This window comes from Acinonyx jubatus, chromosome A3 (assembly GCF_027475565.1).
Source record: "Acinonyx jubatus isolate Ajub_Pintada_27869175 chromosome A3, VMU_Ajub_asm_v1.0, whole genome shotgun sequence".
NCBI lineage: Eukaryota > Metazoa > Chordata > Mammalia > Carnivora > Felidae > Acinonyx > Acinonyx jubatus.
The window spans coordinates 20,945,554-20,964,951 of record NC_069388.1 but is presented as its reverse complement, the minus strand read 5'-3'; the positions used below and the strand labels follow the sequence as shown (position 1 = coordinate 20,964,951).

General features: G+C 52.5%; 1 protein-coding gene across 2 annotated transcripts in view; it reads right to left on the bottom strand.

Annotated features, from left to right (window-relative positions):
* Positions 1-7,056, bottom strand: part of KIAA1755 (KIAA1755 ortholog) — a 40,649-nt gene extending 33,593 nt beyond the window's left edge. Inside the window, exon 1 of one of the 2 annotated variants that reach the window (XR_003424009.2) lies at positions 6,715-7,056. Coding sequence is in view for 1 of the 2 variants with exons in the window: in XM_027070070.2 (XP_026925871.1) it covers positions 6,715-6,717 (3 nt within the window). In the remaining variant the exon portion in view is untranslated. The remainder of the gene's footprint in view (positions 1-6,714) is intronic. The other variant, XM_027070070.2, reaches the window with a different exon arrangement.
* Positions 7,057-19,398: the final 12,342 nt, after the last annotated feature.

The window sequence follows — 19,398 nt, the reverse complement described above, 5'->3', positions numbered from 1 at the left end:
TGACCACGTGTGGCCCAACTATGGCCTGCATGCCAACCTCTGGGCAACAGCAAGCTAAACCATCTCTGCCATGACATGCCTCAGTTTCCCCATCTATAAACGGGGATTCTAGAATTATCCTATCTTGCTCCGATGATTGTTCTGCAGGTGCCGGGGCGATGACGGATGTAGGGGTCCCACGAAAAGGAAAAGGTACGACCGCCTGTTTTTTATTTTTACTGCTCCTGTCACAGCGGCCTAGAGTCGCCGCCTCTGTGTGAAGACAAGGCCCCCTCTTGATCCCTTCCTGAACCCACTACCGTTACCCCAAGAACAGCAACAGCTTCCAGGCACCTGCTGGGCACCAGGCCCTGTGCTCACATTCTCTTGCTTCCGCACATGATCGGACTGGAGCAGGGAAGGAACATCCCACTTTGCAGATAAAGAAGCCAAAGGTGATCTTGTCCAAGGTCGCAGAGAGGAGGGGAAAGACAGAGCCAGCATCCAACGCAGCCTTGGCCAGTCCGGTGCGCTCTCTTCCCCTGCCCCCAGTGCCTTGCCTGTCTTGGGGCCACGAGCAGCCACCAGCCTTTGGGGCGGCCTTCCCAGCTGCCTGTCTTCCAGTGTTTCAAGCGGGGCCCGAAGAAGCTGTTTGCTTCTCGCACACTAAAGTGCACAGATGGGACGCCTTTGGCTTTCGCAAATTGGCTCACTGGCCACACGCTTTAACCGTTTAAGGGGCGGCCAGTAAAAAACAAGAATGTTCCAAGTTAATGGGGCTCCAAGCTCTTGGCCAGAGCTTTACCTGCTACGGGCCCGCACCCCAGGGCGTCATAAGCTGTCCAAGTACGGGATAACGAGCCCAGGAGCCTGCAGGAAGGAAAGCTGGCCACTCTCCCCTCAGAATCAATCGGGCAGCCCTGCCCGGGACCGCAGGAACCCAAACACCGTTGGCCAGCCGTGGGCCCCTCAAAATGATTTCCGTGAAACTTAATCGATGTGTTTCCATTCCTTCCCAGTGAGTGTAGCCAGGCTGGGCCTTTAACTGTTCCTCGGCAGAAGCCAGCGTGAAGCTGGAAAGGGAGAAGCTGAGACAAGCCAGAGCCGTCTGTCCTCAGCCCTCCAGCCCCTCCCAGGCAGGAGACAAGGAGCCCCCCGTGGGGGGGCGGGGGCGCAGAACTATGTGTGACGTGCAGGGGCCTTCTGGGTGGATTCGGGGAACCTGGTATGGAGCTCAAGGCCACATAGAAAAGTGTCTGTCCCCAGTGGTTCCCTCTGGGTATGAGAGGAGCGGGGAGGAAAGGGGTTTCTAGAATTCTGTGTCAGCCTCTTGCAAGGAGCCTCCATTATTATTTTACAGTAAAATAAACGAGGTCGATGCATCTTTACCTACGTGCATATCCCTGTGACCACTACCCAGGTCAACGCACAGGATCTCACCAGCCCAGAAAACGGCTCCCTCCCCGGCACGGCCCTCACCCCCGAAGGTAACTACTCTTCCAACTGTTGGGAGTTTTTAAAAGAAAAATTCCCATGCAGTGTGATCTCCGTTGTGTAAAAACGCGTGTAAGCCAAGAGGCCATGAAATAAAGTGTTAACTGTAGTCACCCCTGAGCGCTGTGAGGGGCAGGGGCCTCGTAAGGCACCGTTTTAATTTTCTTCATAGTTTGCTGGATTTTCCGAACGTTCTGTAACCAGCCTGGGTAGCTTTTATAATCAAGGGGGAAAAATAAAAGTGCGATTGCGTGTGTTTTTAAGGCCTGTTCCCTTTTTAAATGGTCTCACCAGATGTTGTTAGCTGGGCTTTCTGAGATGTGTGCTGAACTCTTCTTAAAGGCCCAGATTTACCCATCTACCACAAGATACAAAGCTTTTTCGCATCACTTAGCATCAGCACCTCCTAGCTTGGGAAGACAGAAGCCTGGGAAAAGCTGAGGCAGGCAGTGTCCCAGGGCTGCTGTCATCCCCTACTGTCCTCTGTGGCAGAAACATCTAGGGAAAGTGACATTCCACCCCTGATTCACGGGGTGACCATGGCCTCAATTCCCCCATCTGTAAAATGGGGGCATTGGGCTTATCTATCTCTAAGGGTCCTTCCAGTCGGGGCCATTCTAGAATTCAAGCTGTGATCGGACTCCAGAAGGTCTGGAGCTGGGACGTGGTTTCTAAATGGGACCCACGTAATCCTCAGTTGGTGGGAAAGTTCGAAAAGACCCTTCTCCATCTCTGTACTCAGCCCAGGAAGAGTCTACACCACCAGCCACAGACACAAATGCCCACAGGGGACCGACAGGTGACAGGGAAGACAGAAGTAGGCCAAGTGTGAGAAAATCACCCCTCCGGTCCCTCGGTGAGTGGCCCCTCACAGTCAACCTCCGTGTCTGGGAAGCAGTAGGGAGTCATGGGGCTGGGACACATGCCCCACCTCATCAGCTCCTGCCCAGCCTTGCCTTGGCCCAATGTTGCCGGATCTGCTGATATTTTAGTAAAGCCTCCCAATGTTTTAAAGGTTAGCCAAGCCAAATACGTCTGTGACTCAGCTACAGCCCAGCGGGTATCAGCTTGTGGCCGCCAGGCTCAACGATCGGGGACTCTGCCCTTGAACTTCTCCAGGCTGGAGGTCCCGAAACCAGGGTTCTGCTGCCCTGGCTGCCAGGAAGTGGTTGATCATGTCCAACGAAAACTTCTCCTGCTTTAAATCCCTTGTATTTGTGTGTGGGTGGAGGTAGGAGTGAGAATTGGCTCCTCATTAAAAAAAAACAAAAAAAAAACTTTCAGAAACTGGAAAAACAGCCCAGATGCAGTGAACTGAGAAGCAAGTAGGTGTTAGAAGACCCACATTCAGAAATCCAGTTCTGTCATGTGTCGTCTTGTGGGTAACCTTGAGCAAGTCCCTTCACCTGTCTGGGGCTTCGTGTTGTGTTTGTTCTTTTCGCTCCCCGTCCCCTTGGCCTTTGCTTTGGGGCTCACCGTCTGCCACCCAGAAAACATAATGATAATAGCACTTATAACTAGAGCTGTTTACTGAGCAAGCTTCTGTATCGGGTTTTATCCTAAGCATTTTCCATTCTCTTATTAACATTAATTTTTTTTTAATGTTTATTTCTTTTGAGACAGAGCCGCACAGAGTGAGAGCGGAGGAGGGGCAGAGAGAGAGGGAGACACAGAATCCCAAGCAGGCTCCGGGCTCCGAGCTGTCAGCACAGAGCCTGACTCGGGGCTTGAACTCACGGACCGTGAGAGCATGACCTGAGCCGGCGTCGGACGCTTCGCCGACTGAGCCACGCAGGCGCCCCCTTTTATTAACATTATTTGATTTCCTCTTCCCAATAGTTCTGTGGGATACGTATTATTATTCCCATTCCATAGGGTAAGAAACTGAGCCCAAGGCTCTCTACCACCAGCAAATAGTAGAGTTGGGGTATCGACACGCGCCCATCACCACCAGCTCCTCTGCCCCTTCCCCTGCTCCCTCACACCAGGCCAGGCTCTCCTTTGGCCACTACGATGGCCTTTTAACACACAGACCCGGTTGTGACCCTCACTGCTCAACAGTCTTGAGTGGCTCCCCACCGTCTTAACAACTCAGCCTGCCAATAGCGGCCATCGGTCCACACCAGCCCACCTTTTCTGCTTCTCCTAACACACCAGACACCCTGGCCCGGGGTTTCCCAGTCACCCGTGCGCCTCGCACATGAGTTTTGTTTGCGGCTTACATACCCCAATTTATTTTCCTTGATATGGACTGTTGCTTACTTCACATTTGTCTTTTCGGCCAATTTGTTTCCGACTTAAATCCACTGATTTTTATGTATTATCACGTGTTTGTGCTGCTTAAATTACCTTCCTAACACTAAGCTGAAAAATTGCAGAACAATAAATGTGTAGCCAAAGTCTCCCCCTCCCCCCTCCCCCCCCCCCCCGGGACCCATGGCAGGTGCCCCACTTTGAAAGCGCTGCCTGAACTCGCGTTGCGCCCCTCCCTGGATCCGGTGAGCTCCTTCCCACCCTTCAGAGACCCACGCAACCCGCATCTCTCTTTTATGACACTTATGCTTCTAGGCAAAGAGAGGAACTCCCGCCGCCCATCACCCAGCCTGGAAATCTCAGTGAGTGGGCACTGTAACCCCAGGCCAGGGCCCAGGGCGTCGTCTTTTCTCATTCGGGTCCTTACACAGGGCCCGGCACCTCGGGGGAGCGCCATGAGGTAAGTGCTTTGGCAATGTTAAATGAATTCAATTGGATTCAACCGGCTTTTCTCAAAGCTTGGGATAGGATGGCGGGTAACCACAGGATGAGTTGGGGAGGACTTGAACTCTATGTGAAACCACAGAAAGAAAGTTACCCCAAGTCTCATCCAGTCCTCACGGTAACACCAAAGAGACGGTCTCAGTTCAGTGCCGGTATATCTTAAAATACCTCCCAGACACTGAGCGGTTATTCCTTTTAACAAAAAGAAAGCAGCCCCCTGGCTTGGAATCATCCACAGCCGACCTCTTCCGGCCAGAATTGACGGATACAAATTCGCCTTCATGGTATACATTTTTATAGTGACTTTGTATTGATGACAATGGGTACAGATTTTTCATGGTCTTGATATAAAATGTCTTGTTTAAATATATCTTTACGTTTATAAAGTGAGTTGATTCAGAGAGAAATAGTAAGCAAAGAATAAATAGTAGATTGTGTTATTTCTTTCTAATACCTTATCCAGTAAGAGAAGATGCAAAAAATTTCACGATGATACTAAAATTTCGGGAACATGAACCTGGACAAGCCCGAAGCCCCTCTGCCATAAGGTGCTCTGACACTGGGCTGCTTCAGAACACTACATAGCCTTTAATCAAATCGTCCCATGAAAAGGACAACTGTGATGGGGCCACGAAGGAAAGATACATGGCATGCTAGAGTGGGACTTGCCTGAGGACACGATATTGGGGTGGAGATTTATAGGAGGGATAAGAATTCTTTAGGTGAAGGGGTGACACCCAGCAGGCACGGCATATGCAAAGGCCCTGTGGCGGGAGGGAGCTTGAAACATACAAGGCTCTGAACCAATGTCAGAGCAGCTGAAGTACAGAGGTGAGAGCAGAGAGGTAGGTGGGTGGTGGGAGAAAAATCTGTCCGTCATTCCTATTCAGGAAGGAGTTGCTAAACCTTTTCAAGGAGCACCCCCCCCCCCAAGGCCTGACTCTTGATCTGAGAGTCTGGCGTTCAGCAAGGAATTTCTGGATTTTAAAAAAGTAATCACAGAGTTAGGTCCAAAACTAGGTAAAGCTTAGCAAACACTGCTTGGTGCAGGTGTGGCTCTGGGGTGGCCGTGACAGCTGAATGCACGTTCAGAATTCAGGCTATCCTACCTCCTGCTTTCTGGTTGGGTGACCTTGGGCAGCCACGGAAGCTCCCAGAGCTTCAGGTCCCCATCTGTGGGGGTGGAGATACCAGCAGGTGTCTTCTTAGAGCTGGTGTGAGCTACGCGAGCTCCTGCACACAAATCCCACAGCACAGGACCTTGCCTGTGGTGAGAGGTGAATACCCATTAGCGTATGAAGGTTACCGTCAAACAGCTCCAAGAGCGATGTGCGAATCCACCTGTCCTGCGGGCGTGTGGATTTAGCAGCCTGGTTTTGCAATAGGTCTGCGGCACGCACGCCGGTGTGCGCCCATATTTCAGCGGTAGAGAGAGCAGGTGGGTAAGGCTTGTGTGCGCGAGAGGGCGCGTGGGTTCGGCCACGTAGGTCAGTGGAACGCGTTTTGGTGTGCTCAGCCTGGTGCACACATGTCTCTAAATAGAAGTCTGCGTGTGAACGTGCACCCAGTGAAAGCCCACACCAATTCGACACGCTCGATCACAGCTAAGAGGTTAAAGCCTTGGCCTGTCTTCAGAGCACTTTTCCAAATCCCCACGGCTCCCATGAATCCGCCCGGGGCTCCAGGGCCTCTTCGGGGCCGGGCTGGGATTCCCTGAAAACAGACTTTTCTTTCATCCCCTGTTCCCAGATACTGGCATGCGTGAGGTGCACACACACACACACACACACACCCCTCCCAGAGCATCCCAATCTTATCGAGGTGCCAGCTGAGGAAGCGGCAGTGTGGAGGTATTGCCCTCCCCCTGCCCTCCTCCTAGGCCTACCTCCCCACCCGATTCCCATGGGGCCACCTCATGTCAGGCCTATGTGCACATCTGACTTTCCTGCCCTGACTCTCAAGTGGCAAGAGCACCCCAAATTTTGGTGAGCAGCTCCCTCCTCTCCCCTGGGCACCCTTAACCCACCTTGCCCAGCTCTGTGGGACTGGGAAGGGCCTTTAACCCCCCTCTCCATCCAAACCCTGTGCGGGGACACTGGGCATACCCAACCCTCCACCCCAAGTCTAAAATGCAACAGCCCCCCACTGTTTCGTCTAAGGCCCAAGGGCTGGAGTTCAGCTCTGATCTGTGCCTGCGATGGGGCAACATCAGAAGTTCCCAAGTCATCCAATCTTATCCATCCACTTCGCGCCTCGATCGACGATCGACGGGGCCCAGAGAGGAGAGAGGACGTGGCCAGAAGGGGGGTACCCGGCACCGCCAGCCCACCTCCCTCCCAACCCCCCCCCCGCCCCGCCCCGCGACCCGTTAACACGGACCGGTGGTGAGGTGCCGAGGGTCATAGTATAAAAGGTTGGGGTCTGCCCTGACACCCCCACCAAAAGGGGACAGCGCCAGGTGGTCCAGGCCTTGGCAGGCGTTACCATGATGACGGGCTTCTCCTGTAGCTGGTGCCGGGTCAGTCGGTCCGCGGGTCCGTCTATCCGGTGCGCAGCCCCAGCCCCCACCTAGCCCTGGAGCGAGCGGAGCGGGCTGGCCGGGAGGGGAAGGGGAGGCCGGGGACCCAGGGAGAGAGCCAGAGAGAGGCGGCGGGCCAGAGGAGACTGGCGGCAGGGCGAGGCGAGCGGGGGCCGCCGGCGGCCGCAGGGGCGGGTCGGAGCGCTGCTCCCCGCGTGGGACGGGGCGGCGCGACGGCAGCCCTTTTGTGCCGGCGCCTCGCCCGCGCCCCGCCCGCCGCGCGGGATGACAGGCAGGCGCCCCCTCCCAGCCAGGGCCTCGGCTGCCAAGAGGAGCTGGGCCGCCCGCCGCCTTTCCGACCGCTCCCCTGCTCCCCTCCGTCCTCGCAACCCTTCAGCTCCCGCTGCACAGACGAGCCAGGCCCCCCGCCGGGTGAGGCGCGCACCGACCTGGGCATCAGCCCTGGGTTCGAGGCTCCTCCTCGTCTACTTCCCAGTTGGGCGATTTGGGCAAGTCACGAAGTGTCGTAAGCCTCAGTTTCCTCATCTGTAACATGGGGGTGGGTGATGCTGCTGGCGATAGTGTGATGATGGTGATAGTATCTGCCTCTTAGGGTTGGTGGCGAGGAGTAGGCATCTGTCCCAACGTCCTTCCCCTGTGAAGCCCACGTTGCACACCATCACGATGGCTCAATTCAAGACTTAGAGGTGACAGTGGCTGTTGGCGAGTTCTGGGCTTCCTTCTCCTAGAAAATGACAGCTTTGTGACCTTGGTCAAGCCATTGTTCCTCCGCTTTGGAGCGAGACTAGAAACTAAATGATTTCTGGTTGGATGATCTGGGATTCATCCATATATTGACCAAACAGGGTCCAAGCCCTGAGCCAGAATAAGTCAGAGTCTCTGCCCTCAGGTAATGTATAACCTAGTTGGACAAGGAAACAGAGAAACAGGAAAAAAATAATAATTGAGTGTGGTAGCTACCGAGGCAAAGGCAAATATTGGCTCTGGGAACTGTGGGGGACCATCCTGGAGCTCGTGGTCTAGGAAGGGACAGAGAAGCCGAGACTGAAGGAGGGTAAGGAATTAGGTGAAGAGTGGAGGTAGGGTTGGGGGAAAGAAACAGAGTTCCGGGCAGAAAGAACAGCATGTGCAAAGGCCCTGAGATACCATTAAGCTTCAGCCCAGAGAATCCCCCGATAGTCTGTATTAAGCAATCAAACAAGCATCTCCAACCTTCAGGAGCCAGTCTGCTTTTGGTAACACTGCCCCAGACGTGAACTTGGGAGAGAACAGCCCTGTTGATGTCAGGTGCAGAATTTACTGGGAATTGGAGGGATCGCAGCTTGGAGGGACCAGAGTCCCAGCTTTGCAGGGAGACAGATTTGACATGACATCTACATCTAGTGTTCTGGGGTCGCAGGCAACAGAGACTGACGCTGAGTTCGTTTATCAAGAAACAATGGATTAGCAGAATTTCGGGAGCTCACAGAACCAATGAAAAGGCTTAGGGACCCGCCCTCTGGAAAGCACAGGAACCAAATGAGATGCGCCGGGGGTCTCATTGTGGGAATGAATTGCAAACCCTTGAAGACTGATGGCAATGCAACAAGACAGAAAAACACGCCAAAGGAGAACCTTCTCTGTGTCAAGTACTTCTCTACGTGTGTAACATTTATGAAGCCGATTCTGTTACGGTCCTTATTTTACAGATGAAAAAACCAGGGCACAGAAAGGTTATGTAGCTTGCCCAGTGTGGGATAGGTACTGACCGTGGAGCCTGGAATTGAACGAGGCTGTCCATTCCCAGAAATCATGTTGTTAGCCACCTTCCTGCGCTACCTGAATGAATCCCAAGCCGCGTGCTGCTCCCTGGCAGATTCAGAGACTTAACGGAGGGATTCTAATCGGGCCGTGTGCGCAAGGTCCCCTAACACTGAACATAATCGGGAAGAGCTGGTCACCTAAAGGGAACTTAGGCTGCATGAGAAGGTAGGATTGGATCTGAAATGGCTAATAAATATCAGTACTCATAACAGTCCAGCCCTTGGGCCCCTCAACATCCTTGCACCTCTGTTCCCATCCACACTCTTCCAAAAATACTCCCTGTTGACCTGGTGCTGTTCCGCACGCAGCCAAAAATGTGCACACACCTACCTACAGCCTTGTATGGCTTGGCTCTGTTCTGGGTGTGACCTCAAGGAAGTTCACCTTTCTGAGCGTCAGATCCATCCTTCGTAAGACAGAGAGCATGTAACTTCCGTCCTCACGAAACCATGCTGGACATCAAACGAGCTAATGATTGTAAAGCGCTTTGCACTGTTTCTGGTACCCAGCAGCATCAATACAGAACCCGGAAAAATGGTGTTTTTATGTTAGGGGCCAATGGTGGTGAAATCAGTCTCCAGCTACACAGGCTTGACTATTGGATTGGATTTGGTGTATTTCTCAGGGACTTTCCAGAGGACTTTCCAAGGACTGTTCAAAGTATTTCCTCTCTCTTTGGCAAACGATTCACTGAATACTGCTCCGCTTGCTACACCAGATTCAGAGAAATAATGAAAGCCATCATTGGTCTTACACACGCTGGTGTGGTGTATAAGGGGAAGCGCTGTAGAAATGGGTCTCTGCTACTGATTCGCTGGGTAGCTTTGCACAGATCCTTCCTCTTTGGGGACCACAATTTCCTCCGTGTAAAATGGAGGCTCTCATCATTTCCTCATGAGGCTCTTGGGAGAATCCCAACGAGATAATGATTGAAAGAGCTGAGCTCGGTGCCCGGCGTAGAGTAGGTCCTCAGCAAATGCCAGCTGTCCCTATGATTCTGAGATCCCCAGGGCCGGGTGCCGGGACACCTCACCCGGAGACGGTCTCACTTGGGGGAAGAGAGTTGCCTACTTCAGAATTCATTCATTTTCAATACATATTTATCTGTTCCTTCCATAAGAATAGCAAATACTTGGCACACATTTGCACGTTTCACCCCTTCCCTACCCATGGTAGACATCATTAACTAATCATGGAACTTCCTGCAGAACTTAGAAGCAGCCTCGGAACGCCCCTCAACACAGAGCCCAAGCGGCCACTACCAATCAATGTGAGTTGGCATTAAGACAGTGCTTATTTGTTATTTACGGTCCCTGATGTATAAGGAAGATTAACACTGCAAACAGCACAGGCTCTGGAGGCAGAAGGCTTGGGTCTGACTCCTGCGTGAAAATCCCCTGTAGACCGTTATTAGAGTGAGTAGGGACTGAGGCACCGTATCAGCCATGGAGTGTCCCACTTAGACATCCCTTCAAGAAGGATCCTCTGGCGGGAAGTTCCATGAGTCGTGGATTCTCCTAGGATACAGGCTTCTGGGGTAGCGTCCGGCTGAGCACAGTGTGCTCAAGGGGTCACCATGTCTGCCTGATGTGGGCTCTCTTACGAACAATCTTTGTGCCAGAGGTCCCCACCGGGCTGGCCGAGACTTTCTCAGCGCTGTCCCACAGTCTGAAATTCTTTCTCCGCCGTCCTTCTCTCGTCCCCTCTTCCTTTCGCAGATGCCAGGACTGTGGCACGGTCTGCAGGCTCTCCCGGGCTCTTCCTGCCCCCAGCTCCCCTTCATCCTCAGAGGCATCACCCCCAACAAATTGCCTGCCCTTCTAACTCTGTCTCTGACATCTGTTGGAGACGATGCGGTTCACACAGCACTGAGCTGCCTGAGTCTGGGTTACGAGGGAGTGTGCTCCTCTCCGGGATGCTGGGACTAAGGGGAGGCACAGAGATTATTGTCAGGGCCGGAAGCAAAGACCCAGAACAGGGAAGCTGACGAGTAGAGAAACAACCTATGGCCCGCCCGCGGTGAAATTGGCCTTGCCCATATCTTGGTTGTAAATGACAGAAGTTCAACTCAACCTAATTTAAAAAAAAAAAAGGGAATTTAGGGTCTTCAAAGTGAGAATGGGTGCCAGATATCTGGCATCATTCTTCTGGTAGTTTCTCTCCTGTCCAATGGAAGATGGCCGATAGGAATTCCAGGCCTACAGGATCTCAACTCAGCACCCCTGGCACCAGCCCCGCCCCCCCCCCCCCACATCTATATACTAATCCTAAAGAAGAGACCCTGATTGGCCTTGTCTGGACCCCATGGCTATTCCTAAGCCAATCACCATGGTCAGGGGAGCGAGGATATTCTGCTTCATTGGAATAGATTCTATGCCCACCCCTGCGTGAGAGCACATGATGGTACCTCTGTTAGGACTGCACGGTGTGGGGAGACGTTCCTCAAAGAAATGAGAAGGAGGGGGATGGAAACACAGGTTAAGCCAACAAAAGCTTGGGGGATCATTGCCCAGTTCATAAACAGTGGGAAGAGAAAAGACGGAAAAGGCTTGGTGTTATCCCTCAAGGACCTTCTCTTCTTGGAGGTGAAAGTGTGATGTTTAAATCAGCTTCCTGATACCAGGTCTTAGACTGTTGCTAACATTGCTTCCTGGTAGGGGAGCCCATGATATATATCCAGGGCCCTGAGTTCAAGTCCCTGCCCTCCCACTAACTAACTTCCTGGGGGTTCATGGGGGGTTACTTAAATCATCCAAATGTCAGTTTTCTCAGCTGTGCCACGGAGCCAAGAATCTCTGCTTTGCTTCCGTCCCCTGTCTGCTGTGAGGCAGTGGTCATGAGCACTGGCCGTGTCCTACAAGAGGCAGAGATGCATTTATTGATCACCCCCTGTATGCCAGGGACAGTGTGCTGAGTGCTGGGAGTAGCAGGGTGGACGTGGCAGATGGGCCCTGCCCTCGTGTAGTTCACAGGGCAGTAGGGGATCATGTCGTAATAACGAAGCATCAGAGTGTGGTATGGAAAGGCACATATCAAAGGGACCCAATAGATTCCAAGGGTCTTGGAGGGCTCCTCTGAAAACTTAAGCTGAGATCTGAAGACAGAAAAGAATGAACTAGTGAAAGAAGTCAGAGAAGAGCATTACGGTCAGAAGGAACAGCATGTGCAAAAGTCCTGGGGCAGGAGAACGGTCGGAGGCACAAAAGAGGCACCGTGGGAGGGACAGGAACACAAGAAGAGGTGGGGGAGGTTTTTCTCCTTAGGGCCCCGAAAAGCCATGGGAGGGAACAAAGAAGAGAGTAATGTGATCAGGCTTTTTTCCCCAAAAGATTCCTCTAGCTGCTTGGGGGTGGGGGGTGGGGCAGAGGCTGCCAGGACACCCACCAGCAAGGGGTTGACACGAAGAGCTGGAGAAAGGCAGAGCTCTAAGGACGGTGGAAACCAAGAGTCAAGACCCCAGGGCAGGGACCACCGAGGGCCACCCCACTCCCCCACCCCATCCTTTAGCCCCCACCCCTCTGGGCTTGCACCCCAGCCCCCCAGGTCTCTCTTTGCCTCCCAGTCCAGCCCTTTTCTTATTATTGTAGGACAGACTCCATCCATGACTCATCCAGGACTTGGATTTCTTGTTCCAGCCCCCTCCCCCTCCCCAGCTACTTAGAGCTCCTTGAGCCCCTCACCATCTAGGAAGGCAGCCAAGAGCCCCTCCAGCTGGGGGGAAGTCTGGGGAGAAAGGAGCTGGAGCTTTGCCAGCTCAGGCGCCACCCACGCTTTCCTGCCTCTGATTTTGTTCATCTTCCCTCCTGCGGGGGGATTCCCCGTCTGCATCTGCATCGCCCCCCCCCCCCAGGACCACCTCCTTTGGGAAGCTCTTCCCCACGCGCTACCCCTGATCGCGCCCCCTCTGCTCAACAACCCCGTCCCTCCACGAAGCCCTCAGGAGCCCTCTTCAAGGTGAGGGAGGCAGGGGAGTACAAAGATGGCACTGGGGACACAAATATGGTGACAGGCTTCAGGAGGAAACCAGCAACACCCCCAGGAGAAGGGTCAGAGGAGGCTGGGAAGAAAGAGAAGGCCTTCCGGGCCAAGGACACAGTTTGTGTTTGTGAGTCGTTTCTGTAATGTGCGAAAGGGACCCCCATGCGTTTTTTAATGAAGGAACGTCTTTTTTTTTTTTTTAATGTTTTTATTCATTTTTGAGACAGAGAGAGACAGAGCATGAGCAGGGCAGGGGCAGAGAGAAAGGGGGACACAGCATGTGAAGCAGGCTCCAGGCTCCGAGCGGTCGGCCCAGAGCCCGACGCGGGGCTCGAACTCACGGACCGTGAGATCATGACCTGAGCCGAAGTCGGACGCTCAACCGACCGAGCCACCCAGGCGCCCCTTAATGAAGGAAGGTTTCAGGAGAACATGGAGAAGAAGTTCAGGAGGGCCACATCCGTTTGCAAAGGTGGCGATGTATGGGCCGAACCAGGCAAACACGGGGTTCAAAACAAAAACACCCAGAGCGGAACTAGTTGTCAACATCTAACAACAGGGAGGCTTTACCTAACCTGGGCAGCAGCCTCTCCCTTCGTGCACTTCGGGTGCTTGGTATACTCCTGGCTCACTTCACTCACTGACACTTCCTCAGTCACTTTTTGGACCCTGCAGACATTCAAGTTTGCGCCCCTGATCTGGACGAGACGCTTCCCAAGGCCCTGAACCACGCAAGCTGCTAACCGCACCAGGCACACAGCAGGTGATCGGTAAATGCTGGCCGGCGGGATGGATAGGGTGTCCACAAATGTCTTAGCACTCCTGCCTTCCCCAGGTGGGGCCCCCTTCAGTGTGGGCTGGATTTAGACACCCACCTGGCAAGAATCAAAACCGTGGAGGAAGTGATGGCACGGGACTGGCGGGAGTAGGTCGTAAGAGACAGGCGGCTTCCGTGTGGTTGGGACGCTCGAGTGACTCTGCAGAAACACCCATGTGGCGGGGAGCTGAAGCCTCCCGCCGGCGGTCGGTACCAACCTGCTGGCCGTGGGAACGGGCCGCACGTGGACCCTCCAACCCAGGATTGGGGGGGGGGGATAGATAGAATGAATGGATAAAGAGTGTGTGAGGTAGGGACAGAGAGTCTACTGGGAAAGCAAGAGGGGGGTCAGATCCTGGAAAGCCAAAAGAAATTTGTAATCCGGGACTGCCACAGTCATATCTAAGTTTTAGGTGGGCCGTTCAGGCAGCAAGGTAGGGGGCGATGGAATTGACGAGCCTTGGGGCTGAGAGCCAAGCAAGTGGCTGTGTCAGTCATTCTGGGGAGACGGGCTGCCTCGTGTCTCCAGACCCAGCTTCCCCCAGCAGCAGCCTGACTCTATCCTTTGCACCCCGTGTTTCTGGCCCTGTCATTCCCCAGCCCCGACTGGCCCTCTGGGCTGTGGAGGAGGTCAAGACTTGAGCACTTCTCGGAGAGCAAGTCACCCTCCTCACTGAGTCTTCTTTGTGCGGAGGAAGCACTTACCCCCTTGGCTCAATCTTCTGTGGGGACCCCGTTGGCCCCCGGCGTGATGGGGAGCCACAGCCACCAGCCCCTCATGGGTTAGGTCAACCCTGAGATCCAGTCCATTGGGATTATTTGAAATAGCCCAGCATGTGTCCCAGGGAAACGTATCTACAAATGAGCCTGACACGTAGGAAAAGCTTTAATACTCATCCACCCGCGCTGAAATGCCATTTCTTGTCTATCAAGTTGGCAAAGGCTCAAAAGCTCGACAACACATGCTGGCGGGGCTTTGAGCAAACAGGCACCTTCACACATCACTGGTAGGAACGCTCACTGGTAGAAGGGAATTTGATGATACCTCGCAGAATGACAAACACTGCACCCTACGACCCAGGATTTTTATTTCCAGAACTTATCCTGAAGATACAATCCCACAAATACCAAGCAACAGCAACAACAAAAGACCTCGTGCACAAATTTATTCACAGAGGCATTATCTGCAATAGCAAAATATTGGAATAGCCATATCCATGTATAGGAAATGGGGTGAATGAACTATGATACCAAACAAGGAATATCACACAGTCATGTAAGCAGGAAGGAAGGTCTCTATGAACCTATATGGTGATTTACAGCACATATGGTTAAGCAAAACCAAAGACAAAAGCAAAGTATAAAAGACTGTATATGGTGTGTTATTTTCCATTTAAGAAAAAGTTTTTAAAAACCATGTATTTGTGCTATGTGTGTGCTTATGTAACTAGCAGTGAGATTTTTCTGAATATATTTGTATAATACAATCTTGACGGTTTGACTATGTAAACACTTTACATTTTCAAAAATTAAATAAAGGTATGAAAACCCAAACTCTAAACTTGAAAACAAAGAGAAAACATGAGCTTAACCATATGTCGAGTAAATAGTATAGCCACACAAAGAAAAGAATTCATTCAAGTCACTTTTGGCCAAGTAACTGAGTCCTGACCCCTTAGTGGGATAGACCTTATGGATAAAGAGAACAACAAAGAAATCCGAAACTTTAGGGGCGCCTGGGTGGCTCAGTCTATTTAAACATCCAACTCTTGACCTTGGCTCAGATCATGATCTCATGGTTCATGAGTTGGAGACCTGCATAGGGCTCTGCACTGTCAGCATGGAGCCTTCTTGGGATTCTGTCTCTCCCTCTCTCTGCCCTTCCCCAACCTCAAAATAAATGGATAAACTTAAAAAAAAAAAAAAGTAAAAAGAAATCCTGAACTTTAATATGTAGAAGTTGGCAGAGTATCAGTGTTATAATTCTGAAGCTACTGTGTGTGTAGCGTGATTGAAGAAATGAGCAAATATGTTGACCTGGGAACCCAAGCCCTCATTATGGGAAAAGGAAATTAAAAATATGGAATGGAGGAAAGATCTGTGACTCTGAGTTTTAACTGGAGATGTCAGTATGAGATCATGCTTTTTTAAACGTTTGTTTGTGTGTGTGAGAGAGAACATGAGCAGGGGAGGGGCAGAGAGACAGAGACAGAGACAGAGACAGAATCCAAAGCAGGCTCCAGGTTCTGAGCTGTCAGCACAGAGCCCGATGCTGGTCTGAAACTCACAAGCTGCGAGATCATGACCTGAGACGAAGTCAGACGCTTAACCGACTGAGCCACCCAGGCGCCCCTATCTCATGCTTTAAAAGACACGCACAGGGATTAAGAATCTGACTCTTGATTTCAGCTCGGGTCATGATCTCATGGTCGTGAGATAGAGCCCCACCTGGAGCTCTGTGCTGGGCATAGAATCTGCTTAAGATTCTTTCTCCCTCTACCATTTGTGCTCTCTCTCTCTCTCAAACAAACAAACAAAAAACATACCATTAACCCCCCCCCCCCCCCCCACACACACTCCCTAGTTCTGCCCACTGACAGGACTAGGGAATTGCAAATACCCTCATAGCAATTAGCACACCCAGTGCCCAGATCTTGGTTCCTAAATACCAATCCCCACTAAATAAAACCCACATCTTTAAAGAAGAGACCGATCCCAGGATAGAACAGGGAAAGTACAAGGTGAACCTGGGAGATCTCACATCGGAAAGCAAGGAAGCACTCAAGAATGGTGAGGCCAAGTGAAAGGGTCCAACTAACAGGGCTTCCACTAACCAAAGTTTGGACCATTTGACCATCAAAAGAAGAATGATGTGGTTTCTCCCTGTTGGAGTGAGAGCTTACAGATAAGCAGGGATGGTGTGAGCTTACAGACAAGCAGCTAGTAGGTTAGAGCCAGAGATGGTACGAACTCATGCTTAGTTTAATATAGATAAAGATGAAGGGAGATTGATAGATACGTATAGAAAATTACAGATATGTGTGTATACAGAACTCAGTATATACACATATATTTGCTTGCTCTATTAACTGAAGGAGCTTACAAGCTAATGATACCCCAGCAGCAACAAGCACACGTAACACCCACATCTTGGTTTCTAATATCATTCTCCAATAAAAGAAGCCAGAGGGGGAAATCGCTGATTCTAGGACTGAGGTAGGAAATTACACAGTGAGCCTGGAAAAAGTAAGGAGGTGCTAAAAAAAAACAGACAAAACCCACAATGATGGAAGTATGGCACAAAGACCCAGGAACCCACTGGAAGGGCTCCTAATGACCAAAGCTGGGATGATCTGAGCAAGAAAAAAACCTGGAAGCATTACATGGATATCAATAAATGGGAGAGAATAGACAAATCTCCCATGCACAAGAATTCCAAAGAATTTATACAGATACTTAGCCCTTGAGGAGATGGAGAACTCCCCAGTCCTAAAGCGAACCATACTTGGTGACTTCCTTCCAAAGAGCATGTATGGAAAGGAGGGAACAACAGCTTTACAGGGTATAAACCTGACCAGGGATCAAGGTCAACATCAACACTGATGAGTCAGGTTGATAGTTGATACTCCTGATATGCTGTAAGAACGGGGTAATTAAGTTACAGACTGTCTCAGACACCCTCCATTCTGACCCTACCTGCCTTGCAAAGAGGCCCAGAGACGGCAACAGTCTTCTCCAAGGCCACACAGCATGTCCATGGTAGCGTCAGGATAAGAATATACCATTCTGACCCCTAGCCCAGGGATCTACCCCAAGATCTGAGTGTTGGGAATGGCAGGGACCAGACAGGCCACTTTAAAGCATCACCAGAGTTGGCACAGAGAAGGCAAGGGGGGCTCAGAGGGTTAGTGGACTGTCCCATCACCTTGGAGTGTCAGAGCTGCCAAAAAGGAGGAAGTGGGGCTCCCCAAGCCACACCTGCCTCCAAGGCCACACCTTAGCCTGATTTACCCCCATCCCTGGGAGTCCCAGCAGTGCTGTCTCCTCCCCCAAAGTGCTAGTTCCCTCTGAGTCCTTTCTCATGGCGGTGGCCCCTTCCCTCTGTGGCCCCACTCCAGGGATCTGGGGCCGCCCAAGGACGCCCTGGGCCTCTTCCTGGGTGAAGGGGTCTGGACAGTGTGAAAAAACTGGGCAGATGGTGCTGTGGGGACGGCAACGGGGAGGGGGCAGGGTCATCCTGCCCAAGAACTTAGCTCGTCATGAAAGAGCTAAATTGTCTTGTGCAGCTGTGCTGGTCTTTCTCCCCCTTTCAGTCTCACAGCCCTGATAGGAGAGGGGACAGCCGCCTTCTTTGTGCCCGCACCCTCGTACCTCCACCCCCAGCCCTCCAGGGGCCATCAGGCGCCACCGTCCCCTTCTGGTTTCTTGTCAAAGCGGCATCTCGGGTCTGCAGGGCAAGACGGGGTCTGGAAAGCCATGGTGTCTAAGCTGTTGCCACATCAGAGTGGCCCTTGAGGGGCACTTCATGCAGATATCCCCCCTTCACTAGGATCAGAACCCCCAGGGCTAGGACCAGAAACTGTATTTTTAATAAACACAGCTGGTTGGTGAGACATTTGGTTACACGGATGAGAAAAACTAGGGTCCAGACAGGGACACAGACTTGCTCAGGGTTACAGAGCAAGTTTTATGGCTAGATCCAGGCTCATTCATTCATTCATTTACTGTATGCCAGACCCCATTCAGGCACTGAGTTTGGGCACACTGAACAAAGCAGACAAAATGTTCGCCCTCGCGGAACTTACATCCCAGTACGAGAGGCAAACCCACAGGGCTGGAGTGGTTGCTATCGCTGGGGGCAAAGGAGGCCCAGGATGGCATCAGGTTCCTGGTGGGATGCCACTCGTGATGGAGGCGTACCCGGATGAGCCAGACTGACGAGAAGGTGCCTTTGGATCGCAACTCTGGGCTCGAGCCTCGTGGGGGATGTCCGTGACCAGGAGGATGACGAACTGGGGGCTCCCGGGAGATCTGAGCTGGAGATGGGGTTGGGGAGCTGGCAGCATGACGAGGGGTGGGGGAGACCCTTGACCCCCTGGTGGTTTGAGTTGGCTCATGATCGTTGAGTGGGAAGGGAAGGGAGCCCAGGATGGAGCCTCAGGAAGCCCCGAGGCTTAAGGGGTGGAATAAAAGCCCCCAAGAAGCCAGATCAGGAGTTGTCCGGGCCCCCAGGAGAGTGAGGAGAGAGCTGGGTGAAGGCACGGATGCTCCAGGCGGAGAGAGAGGCAGGCAGTGTTCAGGCTGCTCAAAGACCCATTCAATCGAGGGCTAAAATACGTGGTGGGAACTTGGCTGGGCGTTGGGCCGAATGACAGTGCTCTCGGTGCACTGATGTGGAGCTGTCTCCAAGGTCATGTTCCTTATATGTTGCTGGGTAGCAAATGGCTCCTCAACTCGGCAGCTTAAAGCAACAAGGAGCGTTGACTGTTGCCCAGTTTTCTGCGGATGAGGCACTCAGGAATGGCATAGTCGCACTGTCGCGGCTCAGAGTCTCTCACGAGGCCGTTGGCCAGGGCTGCGGTCACCCGAACGCTTGACTGGGGCTGGCAGACCCGCTTCCGAGGCCGCTGGTCCTCACGGCTGCTGGCTGGTGCTGGCTGTTGGCAGGAGGCCTCAGTTCCTCATCCCGCGGGCGCTGCCTGAGCGGCCTTACAACATGGCGGCTGGCTTTCCCCAGAGCCAGTGACCTGAGAGTGTGGAAACCACCGTGTCTTATGGCCTAACCTCGGAAGTCACACCTTGTTATTTCCTCCATGTCACAGTCCTATTCGGTGTGGGAGGGCACTCTACACGGAGGCAGGGGTCCCCGGGGGCCACCGTGGAGGCCAGCCTCCACAACGAAGACAGTAAGAACACCGTATGTTTGGTGCACAGTGGTTTGTGGAAGTCTTTAGAAGGTCACCCATCTACCTAAGCACACGGTGCCTGTTTCAGTGAACACCTCTGAGAGGAGATGCTCTTTGTGGCTTGT